Genomic DNA, 24,743 nt, shown 5'->3' with positions numbered 1-24,743 from the left:
ATGCATATATGCAAACATATATACAGAGATATGTGTATATATTTGTACTGTATGTTGAGTATGAACATACAGTACATACTTATACATACAGTAAGAACCTGTATATACATATTATTGTGTATGTATATATGTGCATACGAGCAAACATACACTTAGTGCATAGGATGCCCTGTACATAGGGCACAGATAGTGATGTGTCCAGTCTGTCTTTATCTCTGTTAGTATTTCAAAATAAATATTTCCTCTTTTCACATTGGTGGTATCACAGTTTGTAAAAAGTCAACATTGCTGATACTGGGAAAGGCAGACCATAATTAACAGTGATTCACTCTTGTGTTATGTCCCGTAAATGTCAAGAAGAAGTGCAGGACTCATCAGAGGTGAACTTTGTGTGCAGGAATCCCCATTCGTTTTCTCCATTGGGATCTCAAATTTATCATTATATTTATCATAAGCCAAACAAAACAATTCACTTAACACAACACGAGGTGACCGTGCTTTTCAGAGACTGCTCTGCCCCTATCCTTGCGATCCATAGACACCTGCGACACCTTGAAGCAGCTGAAAAACATTTTATTCACACAGGCTTTTGGTTAGTCTGTCTGAATACCTCCTCCATTTTATTTTGTTGCTTTTTATTCATTGTGTTGCTTTTTATGGTCCTATTTCTTTGTCTTTAACCTTTGTACTTTTTATGATGTAAAGCACATTGTGATTTTTTGTGATCTTTGTGACTGTGGAGTTCTTGTTTTATACATCTCTAAACTGTTAACCTCTTTTAACATATTGGTAATGTCATGTGTTTTCTTTACAGTTAAGACCTTCACTAGGATCAGCTGGCAGTAGCAAGAGTCCAGTGAGGTAACTGGATGACAGATCAGTCAGAGACATGGAGTCACATTAAACCGTAAAATATTGAACCTCTTTGTTCTCTTTCTCTCTCAGGGATGAGGACACAGAATCAGATGATGACTATGATGATGTGGATATGTAAGAAAACCTCACACAATGTTACCAAATCCACATTTAACAAAACACCACAGCTTACGAATGACTCATTCCAAAACACCACGGTAGCCTGAATTTAAACTGTTATGTAATGATCACAGCTGATTGAATGTCAAATGTTCTTATTTGCTCATTTGCTGAAGCTTAGGACCTGAGCCCCTCATAGATATTTGAGAGTGCGTTTGACTTTTGCCAGCAGTCATTACCTGCACCAAGGAGGTTATGTATTCACCCATTTGTCAGCCTCATTACGCAAAAACTGCTGATCTGTTTTACACCAAACTTGGTGGAGAGGCGGGGGCGTGGGCCAGAGAAGATCCAGATCATTTACTATGAATTTGAATTTTTTCCTCTGAAGTGTGGTGTATGTTTTTTGACATTGGCCTTGGTGGAGGTCTGCGCTGTCTGATGGCCTTCTAGTTTCCTCGTGTTTTTCTCTTTATATACAATCAAGCCTATGCAATTATTTCAATAGACTGCACTGACACCGTCTCTTTGTCTTTTGTCCACCTCAGCCCTACGATAGCCACTAGGTAAGATGAATAAACACAAACTCACATGTGTATTAATGTGTATTTGCATCATTTATGCACCACTGAAGCAACTGTCTCTCTGCCAACAGTGACATAGCTGATGAAACCCCGCCTCCACTTCCTCCAAAGGTGATTACTGAGTGGACAGGGAAAAAATGTATTTGTGTATTTATTACAGAGCAATGTCTTTTAAGACAACCCCTTCTTAAAAGTGCTTCTGCATGCTATTTACATCGTTATCATATTATCATGAAGTCATTTTTGGTTATAACAGTTGTAGGTAGGTAGGTAGGTAGGTAGGTAGATAGATACATAGATAGATAGATAGATAGATAGATAGATAGATAGATATGCGAAGGCTGAGAATTGAATGTCAGGTTTCAGAATGAAAAGTACCTTTCTCCACATATGTTCATAAATTTTTCAGAGGTTGTGCTACATTTATTAACACATTCCTGAATGAGTGACAATATATATGCATTTATATTATATTAGTATTAAATATTAGTTAGTATGTTATCTGACTAATTAGTAGTTTATTGTGTTAACTGGAAAACATTACTCAGTTAATAGTTTATACACTTTATCAGTGTATGATGAAAATAATGTCCAAGATCAGGATAGAAGAAGTCATTTATGACTGATTGGTTGTACATATACAACTGCAGAGGAAGTCAGTGTAATGGCTTCAGAGATTCAGGTTCCATGTTAGCTAATGAACCCTGGAGCATGTCAAACCTCTTCCCGCTGTGCCATGTGTAATTGTTTTGGATAAGAACATTGGGCAGTTTATATTATTTAAGATATAAAGACATTCAAGATTCAGTCGGTTTACAAAAAATATTGTTTTATGTTTCTGTGTTTGCAGCCTAAAGCACGCACCAGCTCAGAGGAAAGCATGGCGGGAGAAGATGAGCGGGCAAGGAAACCATGCTCCCTGTACGCCACCGCCCTTCTCAGGACCTCCAGTGGGACGCACGTCCGACCCACGCCCCAACCACGATCCTCAAGACACTCAGGTGAGCTGCCTCACCTTTATACTGTACCGAAGAGGCACAGTACTGAAGGAATGAATGGCCCATATACACAATATAGAAGTCAACTTGAATATGTTTTTTTTTTCCTTTGCAATATTTGCAATGTTTGCACAATAACAGCAAAAACAACAAGCTTGATTCTCAACCAACAGAAAATAAGCTCCCCAGCATTGAGTCAGTATAAACATGATGCTTTAATATTGTTCAAACACCATATTATATCCTGATGATTTAAAGCAAAAGTTGTATGTTATATGATACATTCTATATTCTTCAGATAACTTTAATGTACTGGACTGACTAATTGATCCAAAGGTCCGATCAGGACAGCACTGCAGGGTATTCAAACCAGTATTCAAGATTGTGCTTTATTAAACAGGAAATATTGCAGGAGTTAGTTTGTCCAGTTTCCTCCTCAGCCATCACCCTCACAAACACAACTACTGTTTGGAGAAAAATGACTAATAATCAGTCCAGAAAGTTCAACTACAGAACAACTTTTTCATTTGAATTACTTTTCTTATTGTATGTTTGTGTGTGTGTGGTTCAGACCCTATGTCCTTACCCGTCCAGTTGAATGACAACCCACTGGACCTCCTTCCTCCAGAGCTTCCTCCTAAAGGCATACGCAGACGCCAACCCCCATCAAAGGTAGAACAACAGATAAAATTGAAAAGAGATTTACTGTATTTTTCCTTTTTTTTTTGTACTTAGCACTACTATGTCTGAGATCATCTGTTCACAGTCTACTATTGTAAGTGTTGTGTGGTAGAAATATTCCCACAAGACACATGACCTTCTTTGAGAGAGTAGAGGTGAAATTCAGGGATCAGCGCCGGTGTAACCGAAACAAAATGTTTAGTTGATGGTTGAGATTTACTTCTCTCCTCCGTCTCGATGTGTCCTGACACGCTCATCATTGACTTTTTCTTTTTGTTCTCAGGACCCCGCTGAGTGCGTCAGTCCTGTCATGAAGAAACCTCCTGTGAGTTTCTGTTGCTTTGCCACAAGTTCTCCTCCCTTCATATCAAACTCCACCGCTGGGTGTCTGAGTGAGATGTGGGGTGATGTTTGATGTTTTCAGACTGTCACACACTTGTGTACAGCATCGTACCCAAGGGAAACAGCTATTTAAATTCAGCAGGCTCCATATTTATTATTATATGTTGAGTTTAAGATTATGAGGTTGGATCTTGAAGTATTTATAAATATTAATCAACAGGTTTTTTTCTATAATTTAACTCCTTGGTAAGCCTGTTGTCTTAAAACTGATAATGATCTCACCTCATTGACCTTTACCATTAAAACAGCAATCGTTTTCTAGGAGTACTGCCTGTGTTTATCTGCAGATAAATCAGATAAATACATTTAATCTGGTATAAGAGTTCATGTAGTGGTTTGAAGTTGTATCACTGATACAAACGACTGCAGAGAGGCCAAAGTGAATAATTGAACGTCTTCCCCTGTCTTTCCAGGTCTACTTTAAAAAGATCTTCCATGGCTGCCCTCTTAAAATAAACTGTTCCACCACCTGGGAAAACCCAACTAACAAAGGTTGTATCATTGAAGAAAGCACACAGTTAATTCTCTGCTCTGCTTTCTCTTCTTAACAAACGTCTGTTTCATCTGTCTGACCAGCCTGCGTCTCTTCTCTTCTCCTCCTCAGACCAGCATCTGATCCTGGGGGCAGAGGAAGGGATCTATACTCTTAACCTCAACAGCTCAGAAGCCACAATGGAGCTGGTAGGATCTTTATCTTTACTACAGATCAATCTGTGGGTTGTAAAAAAGGAGAGAGAGGAGATTGAAGTGAGCCCCAAAATTATTCTGGCAAAACTCTGGGTCTGATTTAGTTGGTAATGTCATTGTGGCCAATTTCTCACCCCTTTGGTTGTTGTGACAGTTGATTAGAAAATTTCTCACAAAAGGCAAAAAACACTTGAAAATCCATTAATGTGTTTTTGAAAGAGACACTGCAGCTGTAAGGAAGCAAAGAATGAATGGATGTCTTCTCTTTCTCTTTCAGTTGTATCCCGGGAAGTGTACATGGGTCTACACCATTAATAACGTTCTCATGTCTGTATCAGGTAAATGAACAAACTGTTCATTAAGAATTAGCCGTTTGTCTCTATTCCATGGGGGCTTCCTGAAAAACATCTCGCTGGAATTTAAAGAACATATTGAGGAGCTGCTACGAAAGCAGAGGACATGTTTTAATTAACAGGTCAAAGGATTTCTGGCTGTCTGCTGTGACCCTTAATGTATTAACCAACTGGCTTAGCAACAGTAGCCAGCTTTATAAACCACATTAAGATGTCAGTAGGCAAGAGACCAACTCTACACATTAATCCTGCTAAAACAGAGCCATTCAGTGCTCATCATGCTTGCATGTTTTCTGCACATTTACATGGATTAAATACTAAGTCAGGTGGTTTGGAGCCGTAGTTCGGAGCGTGAGTGTTTGTGTGTGTTCACCCTGTGAAAGCTGCAGCTCTCTGAGAATCAACAGGGAGAAGCAAAGAAGACAAACTTTCAAACTGCGTCTGATTCTGTGTTGACAGGTAAATCGCTGCAGCTTCACTCCCATTCGCTGAAGGAGTTGTATGAACAGGCTCGGAAAGACCAGAGGATGGTTGCCTTGCCGACTCACAGACTGTTACCTAGGTAACACTGGACTCGCTGCATTTCATTTTGTGTCTCTCTCCCTCCCCTGTTTGATTTGAAAAGTTTGTCTCAAAAAACTTACCAACATCTGTTCATGCCAATCAAAAACTGATTTATCTATTTTATCTTCAGGAAATATGCAGTGACGTGTAAAATACCTGATACAAAAGGCTGCAAGACCTGCTCAGTTGGTGAGACCAAATACTGCATTATAGCAAAAAAAGACATATTAAATTTACACATCAATTTCCTGCAAGTAGTGAAATAGTGTCTGAGTGTGTGTCCAGATATAGTTTAGATAGTTGGTGTGGTGAAGCAAAATTACCTGCACACTAGTTTGTGAATTTAAAGTACAGTAGAAAGAGATTCCTGCAGATTCCCGTACAATTCAGAGAGATGACCAACTAAAACGTGTATCCTGTCTCGTCTCATGTAGCAGGTAGCATGCAGAGAGGCTGTGTGTTCCTGTGCTGTGCTCTGGAGTCCAGTGTGGTGCTGCTGCAGTGGTACGAGCCCATGCACAAGTTCATGCTCATTAAGGTATGAGTATAAAAAAAAGCATTCTCTACTCTAATGTTTTAGTCCTCAGGAAATAAAAAGTGAACCAGTTTATTTAGGTTAATAGGTGTAAACATGTCAGTAAGGAAGTGTGGCTGTCAGAGTTCCCCTGTAGAGTCTAAAAAAAAAGAGAGATTTTCCAACCCAGAGGTTTCTGAGATTTTATTTGACATCAGTGTTAATGTGGCAGAACATTGCAGAAGTAACACAACATTAAGCTTCTTCTAACGGTCCATGAAATGTAAAAAGCATGGTCTCATGGTCTGTGTTCTATAAAAATGCATTTTCATGTATAATTACCAGCCTTTCTCCTCCTGTAAAGTTCACAATGGTTTTTTTTGTCTTGAAGGTTTTATATATTAAAAGACTGAGTAAAAAGAGCAGAGGAATTACATACTGTGATGCAGGAAGACCCATGGATGATAAATAGGATGTAGACTGTGAAAACGCAACAAAAATTATGTGCGAATTGAGATGATGTATGGTGTGATGCCATGGGCTCCTCTTTGTTACTTCTCTGTCTTTTACAGTAGTTTTTACCATTTTTATTGGACTGTGAACACTGACAGCAGCTAATAACATGACTGCTGCCAGCGAAATAAAGTATTTTATTGTCACCATTAAATTTATGAGTTAGCTTTAGCCCTTTGACCATAAAGTGGTAATGGTTTTGGGAATAGACTCACTGATGTCCTCAGTTACACGCCATGCTGCGGCTGAAATGTTGCAGGTTTAAGTGTCCTTGAACAAACTCACTGCCGTGTTCGCTGCCCTCTTGAGATGAAAAACCACAGCTAATTACCCGAAGACAATTTAAAGGACATTACTTCACTTACACCTTTCCTCTTTCATGCATGCAGCATTTTGACTTCCCCCTGCCCAACCCTCTGCGGGTGTTTGAGATGGTTGTGGCGCCCCAGCAAGAGTACCCGCTGGTGTGTATCGGTGTGTCTCGGGGGTCCAGCCCCAGTCTGCCAGTCAGTGTAGAATACATGAACCTCAACTCCAACACGTCCTGGTTCACCAGCATTGGCCTGGGTAAGTTGGTACTGCGTTATTATATGTAAAACTCAAGGGGCTACAAATGCAACATCATGATCTGAATTCCCAGCCAGTCTTCTGCATTTTACATGTCACACCATTGTTTTTGTTGTTGCTGATGATGTTGTTGTGGTGTCTGTGTTTGTGTGTGTGTGTTTTCTTGCAGAGAAACCTTGTCCAGACGTTGTGCAAGTAAACCAGTTGGACAGCAGCTCACTGCTCGTCCTCTTAGAAAGTAAGTAATGCAAGTTTCTTTTAATACGTCTCATCAATATTTGACTGACAATACAGAATACTTTCCATACATTATACAGAGATACACATAACAACACAAATATCTCTACATTATCGCCCAGTGCAATAAATCAAGTACGGCCTCAAAAATGCCACAGAGCTGAGTTCACACCGAACATTATCAGCTTCACAGAAAGACCCTTTGCTACACGAATAATGTGTGAAGTTGCATTAGATTGTACAGGTTTGTTCATATAAATGTGTCCACTCCCAACATACTGGAGATAACACTCACCCTGTTATGGCACAGTATATCGCAGTATTATGAAACTCTGTATATTATGGTATTACTAGGTTGAATTTTTTGTCATCAATCATCAATCTACATAATGGGAAATACCAAAAGAAATTATGCGATTGGTGTTTATTCTTAAACATGTTTACGTTTTAATATGGACAATTACGTAACCAGAAGAAAAGGCAGTTTTTCTTCAACAGGAAGAGCCCCTGGGGTTCTGATGTTAAAACTACATCTTTAAGACTACAAGAGTTCAGATAAAGGCTGTGCAAGTATGGATCCAGCCACAGTCATGTGATCTGGATGAGAAACGAAGTGTATTCAGAGATTGTGAAGTTGTGAAGTTCAGGTGTTGGTTTATCCACGGTGTGTACAGAGACTTTCAGCTCTGCCCAGCTCAGCTGCTGATAATCCAACACTAAGTCTCTCCTCCACAGAGTCAGTACATATAGTTGATCTGAAGGGGGAGCTGAAGAGCAACAGGCCCGTGACATATGAGACCACCTTCTCTCATGATGTTGAGTCTATAGGTGAGAAGATTCAGTCACAACCCATTGATGGTTCATTTTGTAGATGATTACATCTTAGCACTGACTCTGTCTGTCTGTCCAGTGTATTTTGAGGACACGCTGTTGGCAGTGTGGCGTCACGGCTGGCAGAGGAGAGGGCAGAGTTTCACTGAGGTGCTGGAGGAAACCACTGACCACAGGAAGATCTACAGATTGGTGCAGTCAGACAGGTACAGACTGTCTTCACTCATTGCTGTGGTGTTAAATGTCTGGGGGCTTATATTGCTGCAGGTGGTGCTGTTTTCTTTGTCTGTTCAGACACGGTGGCTTTTGTTGCTGCTGCCAACTAATAAGTTCAGCTCAGCTTCTGTTTATTACAAACAATTGGGAAATTCAAAACACATCACTCTGTACACAGCAGAGAACCCCCACCCCCACCCCACCACACTGCACTTAAACCGAAGTATCCAACAGACAAGCATTTTGAGCTGATGATGGTGCTGCAGGATAAGTCAGAGACTCACCACAGTTATTACCATGGGCAGAAAAATGAATGAGACCCCTAGCCATTCATAACTTACATCAGATTAGCATTGTTATGGTGCATCCAATGTTTACTACCATTAAGATTTTCTTGGCGTGTAAGCAGGTTTTCAATTCCAGATATTTGTGCTTGACAATCTGTGACCTTCTCACTGCAGGATGGTCATTTTGGAGACACATCAGACTGAGGACCAGTCAGGCCTGTCCAACTTGTACGTCCTGGAAATTGCTGAGAATTACGTCATGCTGCCCTGACTCTCCTTCCTGCTGGCATAGGGCATCATGGGAAAGTCCCAACTCCACTTCCATATGAATGCCTCAACCCAGGATTTGCAGCATTGGACAATTGGACAATTGGGCAGCGACATTTGTTTATCATCATCTGTCACCATTAACTTTGATGGGCATGGATGCGTCACTGCTACAGTGTTTTATTTTCTAATGGGAGATGAATGTCAGGAGGATGTAATGGCAGGATGTTGCAGATTCATACTGGCCTGAGATGATTGATGTGTTGTAGCCTTTATCCCTCAATCTGGGGGGAGTGTGCTCTTATTTATGCTCATTTCTACTTGATTTGTGAGATGCAGAACAATCTCTAGAATCTAGACAGCTGAGAATGAAGGGAGGTTATCCTCTAAAACAAAAGTGTCTACTTTCTCCTGCCACAGTATTGTTGATCACAGAAGCAGCTGAAATATATGGCTTTTCATGATACCATATACAAGAATATAGGACTGGAGCAGAGCAGCATTGCTGTTGCTTGTTTTTCTTATGTCAGTGTTGGATCAAAGATACACACTTCTTACTGCCCTTACACTGTAATAAAGTTAATTAACACAAGATGAGGTGAACTGTATTGACCTTGGATCATCTTACTCAAATCCCAACAGCAGTGAATCCTTTCTTCACTGCTTTATGGAAAAGCACAGAAGGAGATTAGCGGGCACAGGTTGTACTTGAGCTACAGAAATCTGTCATCCTCATGTTGAGCTGCTGAATGTAAAACAGCCGTCTGAAGACAAATGTAGGGGCATAAGGGTGTTGGGCAAACGACAAATTTGAATTTAAATATAGTAAATAATATTTGCATATAATTGCAAGCCACTGCATTCCGTTTTAGAGTGCGCATTACACGTCCTTAATTTTAATTCATTTATTCGAGAAAGCAATTTTCTTTTTAATATTAAACAGCTCAGTGCGAGCATGACACTGTCAGATTTCTGCAATTCAAATGAAGCCATCTCTGGTGGCGCTGATCTCTTTCCATAAAAAGACGCCGAGTAATTACATATTGCGTTTTAAAGAGGCACCAGCAAAACTTTACGCCCCGAGAGCAACAGAGTTGTATCATGAGGGCGGGGCTTTGAAGGAGCACACATGATTCTATACCATGTCTTTACGGTGGTCCTGTTGGGTGTCACTGGGAGGTTAAATTAGGGGTAAATCACACAAGCTGTCCAGGGCCGGATGCCCTCTCTTTACCCCCGACACATTTGCGGGAGTGCGCAGTGCCTAGCCGGGCCAGCAGCAGCAACAGCAGCAGCAGCGGCAGCAGCAGTCGACGCATCATCACACGTACTTTACGCACACTGGATGAGCAGAGGCAGAGACCGGTGGAGGATGATGCTTACGCCGGCTCAGAAGGGCTTTCTCTCTGGGTTTATTTACCAGGTAGCAGCGGTATGGTCGCCGGTGCTGGTGTAAAATGCACTGGAGCAAACCGGGTGTGCTGGTCGGCCTAGCTGAGCTCGGCTGCTGCTGCTCGCCCTCGCCTCATCTCCCATTTCTATTCTAGTACTTTTTTTATTGCACCGTTATTATTTCCAGGTCAAAATCTCAGTTTCCTGTGCGGCTTGTTTGTACTAAAAATGGCCGGAGATGGCGGCGCTCTGAAGGATATCAATGAGATTAAATCCCAGTTCCGGACCAGAGAGGGTTTCTACAAGCTGCTCACCCTCTCGGACTCGCAGCAGCGGGGCGGGCTGCCGCGGGGTCCGTCCGCCGGAGCCACGCTGGGCCCCGGGCCTGGACCCGGTCCGATACCCGGCGGAGGGGTCGGGCTGCTGCAGGGGCCCGGGGCTGCCGCCGCAGCTGCTGCCGCCGCCGCCGCCTCCTCTTCTTCGAATGCCGCAGCCAACTCCTCTCCGGCGGGCTTTCTCCCGCCGGTCCGGGTCTCTATGGTCAAGCTGCAGCCCGAAGACCCGGGCGAGGAGTCAGAGCGGGTGTGCTTCAACATTGGCAGGGAGCTGTATTTTTACACATACACCAACATCAAGAAGGTGAGTCTGTTCTTCCCCTCCTCTCTTGGCCAGAATGACAGATTGGTTGGTCAGGCTTAGCCTAGCGTGCTAGCCTGCACTGCTAATTTGATGCTGTTAGCTCGTATTTCGTCATCTTTTTAAACCGAGCCTCTTTGGCTGCTGGTGCTGGACAGAGCTGGCGAACATGCACATATATCATTTCTATTTGTTATGCAATGCAAAATGGAGAGGCGGATAATTTGGCTGAGTAGACAGTGAATGGTGCATCATCCAGACGGATGCACTGTGTCTGTGGACGCTACAGGAGGGCAACTGTGTTACTACACGAGCAGGAAGCAGCCTGAAAGGCTCTGACAGCACAACACTCCCTTCACTGCATTTTCATCTGAAACCATGTGAACTAAAGGCTGTTTATTCTCTCTGCAGCACTCAGTACTATTAAGAATCTCTGCTGCTAGTCCTCAAATCATGTTTGGAGCAGCTGTAACTACTCATATTGAAGGGGGTATTGCAAGGTGAATTAGTCACCAGCAGATGGTTTGCAGTTTATTTTAATACTGAAAACCATGTATATCACTCACTGCATCATAGACTTTACTGTCTCCCTGTCCCTTTATGGAATAAATGATGTATTATCATTAAAAGTCAGAATTCAGTGTAGAAATGATGTAAGACTTTTATTGCCAATGCTTTTAATCTAATGAGTTAACAAAATTACTGCTCATATATGACAGACATGACATTTTGAGCCAGCTGTTTTTCTTGACTAGACACCTGACATGATGGAAGCAGTAGTGTCAGTATTTGTCCCCCAGTTTCTCTTTACAGAGCATGTTTTCAGCATCGCTAACATTCAAGAAATCCAAGGATTTTTGTAGAGATCTGAAACTGCTTGCAGCTAGCTGTACTACCTGCTTCTTTAAGAGGAATGCTAATAACCCATTTAGGAGGAACTGGAGGACAAATGTAAAAAGCTTCTCCTCCTCTAACGTGACACGGATCAATGAAGGAAAATGTTTTAACTGAGCACATTTTAAAATGTCATGGCCTCTGTTTCACTGCACACCATCAGTCACACCTTCAAATTCATCATTTTCTCTTCTCTGGGTCATAATAAAATTACTCTGCAAGTACCACTACTGCAGTTAATTTGACAGGACTTTTTGTCATATTACTTATGCAGCTGTGTGTAGATGGCTAAATGACTGATGCAGTATTCAGGCTCACATGGTTTCTGCAGGAAATCACATGCAAACATATTCATATGCAACTGACAGTTAAGATACATATCACAATCAATATACTGTACATTCAGCATTTAGTCAGGATGTGCATTCAGGCAGCATGACGTGCAGTAAATTACACCCCACATCCTCAAAATTCAGGGATCCCTAACCTTCCTTATGTAAGGGAACCTCAAGAGGAGTGTGAACTCAGTCTTCCCTGCTGAAGAGTGAATGATTTATCAGTGTATTTGTAGGTGAAATTACATTAATATAGAAAAAATAGGGATGCCAATATAAGTTTTCCTTTCCCGATACCGACTCTGATACCTGAACTCAGTGTGTCTGCCGATAGCAAGTACTGATCTAATACCTGTCATGAAGTCATATACCAAAACTGCTTCATAAGGTAATTATTGGTGCCAATACCAATTTGTTGCCTGTCTAATAGAGGTCAAACAATTACTCGATGAATTCATTAATTTATCATCAGAAAATGAATCGGTTCTTCAGTCATTTTTAAGCAAAAATGCTTCACAGTTTCAGGTTCATCTTGTCCAGTGTGATGACGTAATCTATTTCTTTGTCACATATGACAGTAAACTGAGTATATCAGGGGTATGGACTTTTGGTCAGATTAAATGAGACATTTGAAGATGTCACCCGTTGGCTCTGGGAAATGGTAACAGGCAATTTCCGCTGTTTTCTGACCAACTATTAATTGATTCATCAAGATTAGTAGAGTAGATTAATCAGTAATGAAAATTATGGTTTGGTGCAGTCCAAATATCTAATAGTCTCTAATAATAGTGTTGTGCATAATGTGTTATTTTATGATGAAGTGTTGTAAGTTATTATTTGGGTGTTCCTGCTTTGCCTACATTTCCCAGCCAGAATGTTTTTATTGATTTGCACATCACAGACACCCACTGCTGTCTTTTTTTGGCTGAATTTGGTTGAAAATGTTTTTTTTAAGACGTCTACATTGCGTACAGCAGCATTTCAGTGACTGTGTTCCAGTATGAAGCAGGTCTTCAGCTTCAGCTGTTTCGCTTCACCAAGGCAGCCTGTCTTTATCCTTTAAGTCTAAATGATGATGAGTACGTTCTTTCCCTTTGTGTTAAGTTAGTTAGTGTCGTGGTTTGTGGTGAAACCATGTATGTTTAAGTCTTGACAATAAGGACTAGCTACAGTGTAATCCACAATGACTCCAGCAAACCCTCAGAGATCAGATGTGACCTTCCAGTGTACTGTTGGTGGGCAGACCAATAACATCAGCGTCTGGATGACTCCTGTATGGAGTTCTCCCTGTGTGATTGTTGAATGTCTGAGCACAAAGTAGCTTTTGACAGACACTTTCATTCTGACACTAAAATCTGACGTTTACTGCTGATCTCTTGGTTAGATGAAAGATGTTTTTCTATTAAACTCTGTTGTAGCTGCTGTGAAAATATCTCAGTGTAACATTTTGTCGTCCATGAGTGATGATCATTTGTTTTAGTGTAGCTCCTTGCTTTCAGATGAATCCCCCGGGATAAATAACGCCAGATCTGAACGTGCCTGAAACTCAGTTTGTGGTGCTTCGCTCTACTTGGCTGATGTCTTGCTTGTACATCATGGTTTTCTTTTTCCACTTTGTCTGTCTGCAGGCTGTAGACCTCAGTAAGCCAATAGACAAGAGAATCTACAAGGGGACTCAGCCAACGTGTCACGACTTCAACCAGTACTCTGCCACGGCAGAGAGTGTAGCTCTCATCGTGGGTTTCTCAGCTGGACAAGTCCAGTATCTCGACCCCATCAAGAAGGAAACCAGTAAACTCTTCAATGAGGAGGTATTGTACTTGTCTGCATATGTCTGCATATTTTAGCTTCCTCTGTGTTATGGCCAGTGTTGCAGCTCCTTGTGTTACTGCAATTAGAGCCCGCTATAAAATCACAGAAGTAATTTGTCATCCTCTGTATCAATTTTTATGCCCTGCTGTGATGTAGCCTAGAATTTCAGACTCTGTCTTCTGTGTTTGTCCCTCTAACACGCTTTGCCATTTTCACACTTTTTCTGCGTCTTCTGAACTGGCTCTTTCTGTTTAATGGGATTTTCTTTAATGGGATTCCCAATTAAATTTAGGAGAATGGGGGTGTAAGTGTGCACTACCGCATGCAGACGTTGTGTTGGCGTGTCTGCTGAATCTCTTCACCTCCCTGGGATTTGCTTCTCTAAATCTTTTCTTTCTTCATCTTCCACTCCCCTGGTTTTCTCTCTCTGTTGGTTTCAGTCTGTCTCCGCTTCCAGTTCATGCTTGTTTCTTGACCCCTATAGACTCTCTCACTTCCCATGCTTCCCTTCTGCGTGTGTTTCTCTCAGTAGTTCACATTTAGTTTTTTCAGATCATGCGTTTTGCTAGCAATGACGTGATTTTATCTATCTATCTATCCACATAACCCCCCGAAAAATCAAGGTATTACTTATATCTTTATTTCACCTCTGTTATTCTTGTGTCACCAATTCCCCTGAGTCTACTCTACTTCCTGTTCCCTCTTTCCCATTTTCACCCAAATCTGTTCCCTTATCTTTCTGTCTTCCTCTCCTTCCCTCCACTTCCCCTCCCCTTTCCTGTTTTCCAGAGGTTGATAGACAAATCCAAGGTGACGTGTCTAAAATGGCTTCCCAAGTCGGAGAACCTGTTCCTGGCCTCCCATGCCAGTGGCCACCTCTACCTCTACAACGTGGACCACCCCTGTGGCACCACGGCCCCACAGTACTCTCTGCTGCGGCAGGGTGAAGGCTTTGCTGTCTACGCCTGCAAAACCAAGACGCCTCGCAACCCGCTGCTCAGATGGGCCGTGGGTGAGGGAGGACTCAACGAGTTTGCTTTCTCCCCGGATGGCGTGCATGTGGCGTGTGTGGGGCAGGACGGCTGCCTGCGCGTCTTCCACTTTGACTCGATGGAGCTGCAGGGGGTGATGAAGAGCTACTTTGGCGGACTGCTGTGCGTATCGTGGAGCCCTGATGGGAAATACCTCGCCACAGGCGGAGAGGATGACCTGGTTACTGTCTGGTCATTTGCAGAAAGCAGAGTGGTGGCGAGGGGGCACGGCCACAAGTCCTGGGTCAATGTGGTGGCATTTGACCCGTTCACAACCTCCCTGGAAGATGATGAGCCTATGGAGCTTAGCGGCAGCGAGGAGGACCTCCACCAGGGGGCGCAAAACAACTCCATGCACTTCGGCCGGGTTCGAACAAGCAGCACTTTGTCGCGTCTTTCTCGACACAGCTCTAAAGGCGGCGGTTCGGCATCGGTCACGTACCGGTTTGGCTCGGTGGGGCAGGACACTCAGTTCTGTCTGTGGGACCTGACGGATGACGTGTTGTACCCACGCCTGCCGCTGTCCCGCGCCTTTACTAACACTTTTGGTCCCTCACTAGCCAACTCTGGCAGCGGGGGGGTCAACAGCACCTCAGGAGTGGGAGGAAGTGGAGGGGTTGAAGGGCACCATCACCCACCCAACACCAACACTGGCACCTCCAACCCACCAACACTCCCCTTACCGCTCCCTCGCTCCCTCTCACGCTCCAACTCTCTGCCCCACCCTGCCGTGGCAAACACCTCCAAGAGCCAGGGTGCCTCAGAGGGCGGTGGGGGAGGTGGAGGAGGCGGAGGGAGCACCGGCGGAGGAAACAGCACCCCATTCAGCATCGGCCGCTTTGCCACGCTGTCGCTCCAGGAGCGCAAGTCGGACAAGTCCGGAGGCAGTGGTGGGGTGGAGAAGGAGCACAAGCGGTACCACAGCCTGGGCAACATCAGCAAAAGCAACGACAAGATCAACGTGGCGCCGAGGAGCAACCGGCTGGACGCTGCTAAGGTCCTGGGCACCACTCTGTGCCCACGCATGCACGAGGTGCCGCTGCTGGAGCCGCTGGTGTGCAAGAAGATTGCACACGAGAGGCTGACCGTCCTGGTGTTCATGGACGACTGCATCATCACGGCCTGCCAAGAGGGTCTCATCTGCACCTGGGCACGGCCGGGGAAGGCGGTACGTCTTCAGTCAACTCTGTCATTAGAAAATCACCGGATCATCAAAGACATCGATACAATTATTTTCATTATTAAAGATGAATCATGTTGATTATTTTTCTTTGATTTATAATTTAGTTGATTAAATGTCAGTAAATTGTGACAAAAGTGCCCATCACAAGTCCTCAGAGCCCAAAGTGACGACTCTGTTGTTTAAAGATATTTAAATATACAAAGAAAATTCTCACATTCTAGAAGCTGGAACCATAAAGGGCTTTGCCCCCCTACATGCAATTAACTATCAAAATTGTTGAATACATTTTAGCCAATTAAGTTAAAACACAATGATGAAGACAATGCAAACTGAGACCAGATGAGGAGAACTGAACCTGCTTCATGTCCAGTTTCCTACAACGATTTTTACATTTCTGAATGCTCCTTTTCAGTCTCATATTTAGTTACTCATAATAAGTGGAGGATTTCACCCATGGAATTGGGTCATTCTGCTTTTCTCTAATGTGGTTTTACTTATTTCAGGACATTCATTAGGAAATGTTAATTAGCCTCCTTACTATTAGTTGTTAGTTTAATATTACTGCTTTGTCAGTAAAACTAAGCTCAGTAAAATTCTGCTTGCGAGTTTATTTCCCTGCAACTCAGTATCAGTTTGTTTTGAGCAGATTTTTCAGACTGCACCTCCTTGAAAAGCTAAATAGATGAGTCAACAGTTGGAGAGGATTTCACCTTCCTTCTCCTCGGCAACAACGGCTTTTTATCTTCCTGCACTTTAAAGTGAAGTATAGATTTTCTTAGTCTGATTGTCCCTGGACTCTAACTATGTTTTTTCTTTGTGTCTCTCATTCAGAACTTGACAGCACAGAACGGGAACTCTCCGAGTGGCACAGTAGTATAGCTGGAGGAGAAGCTTTGCACTCATCCCTTCCTCCATCTACTCCCCTGTTCTTCATCCTCTTCTCTCTATCAGTCATCCTCCCCATTGATTCTCAAAAATGTCACATCGTACCCAACCTACAACTGCAGTATTATACCTTCACTATAACTCTCTATACATGCTCTGACCCAAAACCTGTTCCCCATTGATTTTACTCTCACGGCGGCCAAGGTTTCCAGGGAAACACTTCTGAAACTAACATTACTTCAACAGATTTCTGAAGCTCTCAATTAAGACTTAATAGTTAAAAAGTTAGCTGGCAATTCGAGAACAATTACAAATACTTGAATAAAACAAAGATGCTAGCTAGCGCATAAGCTAGTAAGCCATTAGTTTTGCTCAGACAAGGTTCTAGTCGCTACCAACAGTGGACAATATATACAACATGGCCGAAAGTACGTGGACACCTCTTTGGTCTGGAGCTGTTTTTCACAGTTTGGTGTGTAAACTCTTGACTGTCCCATCCAACACCTCTGAGATGAACCTGGGAGTGAGCAGACTGTGAACCAGATGTTATCACCCAACATCAGTGTTGGATCTCACTAATGCTCTTGGATGTGAGCAAATCCCTGCAGCCAGGTGCCAAAGTCCCAACCTTTCCAGAAGAGTGGAGGCTGTTCCAGCAGCAGATTAAAGCCTGTGGTTGATGCTCAGCAATCACATATGGGTGATGTCCTGCTCACTCCTGTCCACATACTTTTGGCCATATAATATACTTAAAACTTGAACCGTGATTCTTATCTGTCCTACAGCAACAACAGTAATAATATTTTTTTGTACTTTGTTCAAAATTCAAATGTTATGACTTAGTCGCTCTTAATAACAAAATTTAGATCCACAGATTCTTCTGTCTTTCAAAGCCTTCTGCAGCTCTACCTTGCCATTTATAAAATGTTGTTTTCATCTCCCAAAAACCGGAAACAAATATTTTGAGCATGCTGTAACCTCAGATTTATAGGGCAGCATTTATTCCTTTACATTTGTGGTAAGAAATTTGAAAAGCTAAATGTTGATGGGTTGTCAGTGGGAAGTAAGAGCTACACTGTACTTGGTCTTCAGGAAGAGTTTCCCATCTCATGCCACCATGGGAATAAAGTTTATTTAATAAATTTTATTCCCAGTGCTTCAGCCCGTCTGCCTTCACCTCACCCCTCCATGTTTCACTGCAGAAAGACTGCATCAAACAAATCAGTTTTCCTCTCTGTGTGTTACCCTGAGGCAACGAGGAGCGAACGGCAGGCCAGGCTCGGTCTGCATTTGTTCTTCAGCCCACCTTCATCCAAACCCTCCCCTTTCCCCTTCATGTAAAAGACACTGCAAAAGCCACGGCCATTGTATTTAAGTTATTTATTTTATCACAAGACTGTGTAGTAATTTATACTGTAAATACTGAAAATACTCTATAAATAGAAAAAGGACAAACGTGTATGGAAATAATGACTTGACAGCAAGGAAGCGAAGAAAAAGCAGGAAAGATGAAGAATATTAATATATGAAGATCCTTCTATTGTACATAGCAACCACAGTTAAAAATTGAATGTCTGCTGTTTTAGGGAACTTGAAGATGTCAATGTGTTTTTATTTCGTGTGATAGAGTTTCTCCAGTTTGTCCCTGAAAGTGAGCTGGGTTTAATCCGTCAGCGGAGGCGGAAGCATTTCGGGTCCAGTATGACTTTTCAGAAAGACCGAACCCGAGTCGAGCACAGAGAGCAATCTTCAAAGGGGCTGCTGGCTGTACATTTCAGCTGCCTGTCCGAGTTAGTAGGTCCAAATAATACAAACAGCAACAAAAATAACCTGCTCACGAACAAACACACACCGTTGCACATTCCAAATGTAACACACACACACACACATACATATACACACACACACACACAATCCCCTTATGGTGTAGCATCATATATACTGTGTCTTGGACTCCATTCCTGTTGCACCTGAATTGCCTCTTGCAAGAATTTGCACATACAATAAATCCACAGTCCATCCTGAGTTGCCATGGCTGACATTAGAGGGTGTTATTGTCTTGTTTGATCTGATCTCTGTGCAGAAACAGCTCCCATAACCCACCATTTACTGGATACGGAGGATCTAATAGGTGTGCATCTTGAGAGGAAACGGCGCTATGTCCAGATAAGATTACAGTTACATTTGTTTGAATTCAGAAATTGCCTCTGCGTTTGTTGGGTATCATTTAGACTGATTCTAACTCTGGTGCTTATTAACTCTTTGTTCAGATTCCTGGCACATCATTTGACCAGATATGGTCTGTCTGCCATAAACCTGCCAGAAGGTATTTGGTGATTATTTTTGGTTAAAAGGTCAAATAAAAAAAAAAGAAAACCTTCTCATATTGGCGTGCACAAGTTCAGTGTTTGCAGTTTTACCTTTGTTTAACTGGAGATGGACGTGCAAAGATGAGCTGATTTTGACGCATTATAAATATGACAGGAGACATAATGCTGTATCATATTAGACGGACCTCTTCTAATGATAACCAGGTTAAATATCCATTTTGCTTTAAACATCATTATCCAGTCTGACACTGTGCTCATGTCACCTGATTTCCGTTTGGGAGGGGTTGTTATTTTTGCTCTAACTGACATACAGTATCTGTCAATAGAAAAGCTGCAGTAGCAGCTGCTTGGAGCAGTCAATGTTTTTTATGTCTGTCCCAGTTTAAGAGTTATAACTGATGCTAGCAGCAAGGGATGGCATCGCCTGTCTGTCCGTTTGTCGGGCAATTCACCACTTTGGTTGAGACTGAAAATGAACAACTATGCCATGAATGACTTAATCCTCTGTGAGATGGTGCACAGCCCTGAGGTGCACACCCCTGTCCACCATGATGTAAACATGATACTTACTGTATGTTATTAGACCCAAATGTTTTTCAGGATTTGATATGAGGAATTGGAAAAGGACGTTTAATAACAAACTATTATTAAATTGTTATAAATTTGGAGCAGGTTTGAATTCACAGTCAGTGAGAGTCGGTACCCCACTCGCCCCGGCTGATAGTCAACACGTCTGCATGCCAAACTGATTCTGTGCGCTTCTTAACATTAAACCAGACACAAAGGGCTGCTGAGGTGTTTCTGAACAGGATCGATGTCTTTTGTATTGTTTTTTGTTTTTACTTTGTTTTGTTTTTTTTCCTTTTGCATGCCTCTTATTTTGGGCCATAACAAACTACTGACTCCTGTCTTACATGTGTGATGTCTCAAAGCCAACTGAAGCAGTATTTTTTTTATCAGCGTTTGTCTTTTTTCTTTTCCTGTGTGTGTGTGTGTGTGTGTGTGTGTGTGTGTGTGTGTGTGTGTGTGTGTGTGTGTGTGTGTGTGTGATTTATAGAGTTACCTGTCTGACAATACATCCTATAAATAGCAGAGCTACTTCCAGGGCTGCAGGATCCAGGGTTATGCCCTTGGAGCAACAGACAAACCACCAGTTCCCTTGCGGTGTATTTGAAACGGTGCAAGGGTATTGTTGCAGCCCATATACTCACTTTTGTTGTCATAGCAACAGCATTTCTTACCGAGTGTATCTCGAACGCCCTCATGGGTTTTAGGGTTCAGTCTTGGCTGTAAGGCTAAATGAATGCTTCAGATGTTAAAGGAACAGTTCACCACAAGATGAAAATGATCCATTTCAACCTTCTCCTGAAATACTGAAGTACATGCGGGCAAAAGTTTGAATTTCAGGTTGTGCAGCTTAATCCAAGTATTTTATAGCCTCGTTTTTTGGTCCACTGTCTAATGTTTACTATTATTATACCATCTATTTTAATGCAAGTATGCAAGACATAATCAGGATGTATTGTATTTGAATAAGGGAACTCACAGTATACAGCACTGTAGAGCATTGTCTGTGAGTTTCAGTTTAATCTTTTTCAGCCATAAAGCACTTGGCTTCTGCTGCACAAGCTGTTTGAAGGAACTTCAATGTGACTTTTTAGTCTTCTGACAGAGAGATGTAAAACTTGTGTGTGAACTTCCATAGTTTAAGAGAAGACCCGGGTGAAATACAAGAGACAACTGACTGAGAAGACAGTAACTAAACTCATTTCTAATTGTTTTTTAATATTTCTTATTTACGTGCTAAATTTGTGAGGCCTCTACAAATTTTCCAAGACACTAAAAAAACAAAAGAGGTGTATGAAGGATGAACTGAAGGGCTAAAATAGAAGTGACTGCAGATGTGAAGAGATTGCTTGGCATTGATCACTGACCCTTTGCTTGTATGTTTGTATGTTGCACTCAAAGATTATCAATCAAACTTTTCAGGAAAAAGAAAAGTTTTCCCACAGAGTATATGTTTTTTGTTTTTTTGTGTACAACCTCACATAAAAACCTTCCACTAACATCACTATTTGACATTTTGAAGCCATGACGTTTTTAAGCTAATGTTAGTGTAGGTTAATCATGCAGAGAACATGACACAAACACACAGGCTGCAGTAGATGGTAGGATGATGATGATGATGATGATGATTACAGTGAAAGCCGCTGTAAAAAGATGAGTGAGGATCCTGCTTCATTAAATGCTGTCCTTCACGCCATTTCCAAAAGAAACAAACAAAACAAATATTACTTAAACACTCACTATTGTAAACTGTGTTAAGAGTATTAGCAATTTGTCATCCAATGATTTAAGTGACTTTCTGTGATTTCTAACCACAATAAGTTTGAACTTAGTCCTGAGAAAGACATGTTTGGATGTTTCAGATGGACTCTGAGCATTTAGCCTCATTCTGGAGCAGATATATTTCTGGTTTCCAGAGCTAACTGAGAGGTGAAGTGTGAGTGAAAAAAAGCTTTGATCAAAGGAACAGCTGTAGCTCCACACAGCTGACAGCTGCAACCTGAGTAAATTCAATAATTCACCTCTCACCTCTACAAATCCTTGTGTCCAGGCTGTTGACAAGCAGAAAGTACCAAAATAACCAGTGCCGCGTCAAGTGAGGCAAGAACCTGGGCCAACACAATGCTGAAATGCTGAAAAAGAACAGTTCAATGAACTAAAATCTCTGCCAGTGTTTTCCTCTTAACGCCTTTTTCTGCACAGAAGCAACTCAAGCATTCAGAACCAAGCGAATCCCTCCAAACATGCTCACTTTTTTATTTGACATTTCAGTCTGAAGGAAGACAAACAGACGCTGTTTAAAGGCCTGTCATTTTTACATTGTTTTTCTTATTTCCCGCTGTGTGTATGTGTGTGTGCAAAATGTGTATGTGTAAAATATGCATTCTCCATTATCACCATACAGTTGCCACATGCATGGACCGACACACACACACACATAGACACACACACACAGCATCAGACACGCTTTCACACACTTCATGCCTGTTCTGGTGGAAGTTATAACGGCAGAATGACGTCACTGTATCTGGTTTGTATATGGAGATCTGTTATTAAAATGTTAAAGCTGAAACAGTCTCGTCTGGTTTTCTGTGTGTGGGTCCTGTGTGGTTGAGCTCTGAGCTGCAGCTGGACCGATATAGATCCAGATTGTCCATATTGTTCTTATTGATCATTATAATAACATTACACTGGTTGAATATTGTTAATACTGTCAATTTGATGAAGCTTCCCCCACAACCACAGCCACAGAGAAATAAGATGTAAAAGCTTAAGTTAATGTTTATTTCACATTTTACTTATTTTTAAACTATTCATTATTGTTATGAGTTATGCTTTATAATATGTGTGTAGAGAAACCAGTGCGTGTTTGTGTTAAAACAATTTCATTGGAGAGTTTTGGTGTAAATACTGTTTCAGATTCTTCTGCAGGAAAAAGCTGCTTCAAATTCAATTCACAAAATATGAAATATAACCACTTTATCCACTTAGCAAGTGAATCTGTAGTGAATATAAAGAGGAATATCAAAGGGCCATATCTGTGCTTTTGAATTTAGCCCTATAAAAACAAACTTTACATTAGAGCTAACCATTATGCAAACCGTTGCTGAGACTAGAACGTGTTTTCAACTGTCCCAGGGACCCATTGGTTTCCATTCATTTCCACATAGTATGAAACTGCTTGAGTCGTGTTGAATCAGGTTTACATCAGTCACAATTATGTTACCATTCAACCATTTATTCCAGACATGACTGTAAAACCAATGGATCTATGGAATACTTGAAATAAAAAATTCTGCAGAGCCTACATCTGAAAACCGTGTGACAAACTGCGTTAGCTGTGAAGAGTTTGTGTTTCATTACAGCAGCGTGTCATGTTTGCACAGGCTACTGCTTTTACAGTGATTCATCACAAACAATATGTCCCTCTGATCATCGATAGAGGGCGGTGCAGAAAAACACAGGCACTCTCACTGCTTCTCTGCACCGGCGGAGGAAGAAAATCACCCTTCAGCCGAGAAAACACGAAGGTGGGCGACGTGACGCGGGGCGTGGCGTCTGAACATCTGCGTCGATTCGTACGCGACTAGAGGATTGGCTGCGTCAAATCAGACAGTCAGTCTGACCGGAACCTAAAAAATAAAAGCTCTATCAAGGGAGGGGAAAAAAAGGATTTTTGTGATCAGGTGACCTAATTTCACCACGGGGATTCACCCAGTGTCATTAAGACTACAACTAGTTAATACTTCCATTTTAAATTAATGATGCAAATATCTATTCCATGAAATTTCAAAAAATAATGATAAATGTCATCATCAAGAGTCAAACAACTTCAACTTACCTGTTAAGTGCAGGGCAGCCACTTGTCACAAACCTCAAAGGTTTTTGATTTATGATCTTGTAAAAAGGTAAAACGCATCAACAGGTCTTCACATTTGAGAAGGACTGGTAAAGTTCCCAGATACATCACTTCAACAATTGATCAGTTAACAATGGCTACTGATTAATTACTGTTAATAGATTAATCAGTTATTGACACACTAAACTTAACTTATGTTTTTGATAGATATGGATATGGACACATGTCGGCTATGAGAAGCACACTCAACAGAAAAAACAACCGCAGCATTGATAAATAATGATAGCAGAAATACAAATAATACACAGAATGCAGATGAAAGAAATAAGATTAAGGACAAAAGAAAGGGCAGACAACAGTGAACAGTAAACACTTTAAATACATTTAAAGAAGGAAACAGTAAAACAAGGATTAATTATTGTAAAATTCTAAAAGTGAGCAGAATATCATTTTAAAAAACCTGCAGAGGAGTAAAAAACCTAACAAAGTCTTGGCAAAAGCAAAGCTAAAATAATTAGTTCAAAACAAGCATTTAAAAGCCTCATTCGATTCTTCAGAGCCAAAGACAATACAGCTGCACAGGTTTGGTCCAGAACTACAGAAGGCCGTTTCATTTCCGACATACATCCTAGATTTTGCTACAGTACGTGGCAGAGAGTCTGCAGATAAGGCCTCAACTGGAACATATCTTATGAGGCATATCAACCAAATAGCAGTGATGGAAGCTCAGGTCTGTAAAAATACTCTAATGCAAAATTACATTTTAAGTATGAAGATGCTGATTGGAGTGTTACATGAGTGGGTTGTTATCTATCTCAATGAAGCAGCATTTTAATGTAACAGGTTGAGTTTATTGGGTTGTTCAAAGACGCTGCATGAGCTTGGTCTCTGCCCACAGGTGATTTTACTCATTTAGTGTGTTTAAACCTTTTCTCAGGACTGTGTGGGCTTCACTGACATCTCTCTTTGACTGCTGTCAGTTTTGAGCTGGGACAAGTTACAACCTCATCCATCACCCTTGTTAGTAAATGGAGTTTGGCATAAATACCAATAGTATAACTTTGTAAAAACTAAGTTATGCTACCTCAAAACACCTGTGTGTATACAGGAACTTAAATGTATAATAATATGTCATGTTTTATA

General features: G+C 41.7%; 2 protein-coding genes across 2 annotated transcripts in view; both read left to right on the top strand.

The window, feature by feature from the left end:
- map4k1 (mitogen-activated protein kinase kinase kinase kinase 1) overlaps positions 1-9,268 on the top strand; it is a 34,028-nt gene extending 24,760 nt beyond the window's left edge. Inside the window, exons 15-32 of the mRNA XM_023410309.2 lie at positions 815-861; positions 946-990; positions 1,524-1,541; positions 1,631-1,670; positions 2,410-2,560; positions 3,129-3,229; positions 3,522-3,563; positions 4,054-4,132; positions 4,245-4,321; positions 4,605-4,665; positions 5,140-5,242; positions 5,375-5,433; positions 5,679-5,782; positions 6,661-6,838; positions 7,008-7,076; positions 7,811-7,903; positions 7,986-8,112; positions 8,584-9,268. Coding sequence (XP_023266077.1) covers positions 815-861; positions 946-990; positions 1,524-1,541; positions 1,631-1,670; positions 2,410-2,560; positions 3,129-3,229; positions 3,522-3,563; positions 4,054-4,132; positions 4,245-4,321; positions 4,605-4,665; positions 5,140-5,242; positions 5,375-5,433; positions 5,679-5,782; positions 6,661-6,838; positions 7,008-7,076; positions 7,811-7,903; positions 7,986-8,112; positions 8,584-8,680 — 1,491 coding nt within the window. The 3' untranslated portion in view covers positions 8,681-9,268. The remainder of the gene's footprint in view (positions 1-814; positions 862-945; positions 991-1,523; positions 1,542-1,630; positions 1,671-2,409; positions 2,561-3,128; positions 3,230-3,521; positions 3,564-4,053; positions 4,133-4,244; positions 4,322-4,604; positions 4,666-5,139; positions 5,243-5,374; positions 5,434-5,678; positions 5,783-6,660; positions 6,839-7,007; positions 7,077-7,810; positions 7,904-7,985; positions 8,113-8,583) is intronic.
- Positions 9,269-9,855: 587 nt separating this feature from the next.
- On the top strand, positions 9,856-22,313 carry LOC111657976 (WD repeat-containing protein 20). Its single transcript, XM_023410338.2, has 4 exons — positions 9,856-10,707; positions 13,562-13,744; positions 14,535-15,944; positions 16,791-22,313. Exons 1-4 carry the CDS (start codon positions 10,297-10,299, stop codon positions 16,836-16,838), a joined length of 2,052 nt encoding a protein of 683 aa, XP_023266106.1. The 5' UTR covers positions 9,856-10,296; the 3' UTR covers positions 16,839-22,313.
- Positions 22,314-24,743: the final 2,430 nt, after the last annotated feature.

This window comes from Seriola lalandi, unplaced genomic scaffold (genome assembly GCF_002814215.2).
Source record: "Seriola lalandi dorsalis isolate HSWRI2012SDOR001 ecotype SW California unplaced genomic scaffold, Sedor1 jcf7180002054422, whole genome shotgun sequence".
Lineage (NCBI taxonomy): Eukaryota > Metazoa > Chordata > Actinopteri > Carangiformes > Carangidae > Seriola > Seriola lalandi.
The sequence above is the reverse complement of the archived record's forward strand: the minus strand, read 5'-3'. Positions and strand labels throughout refer to the sequence as shown.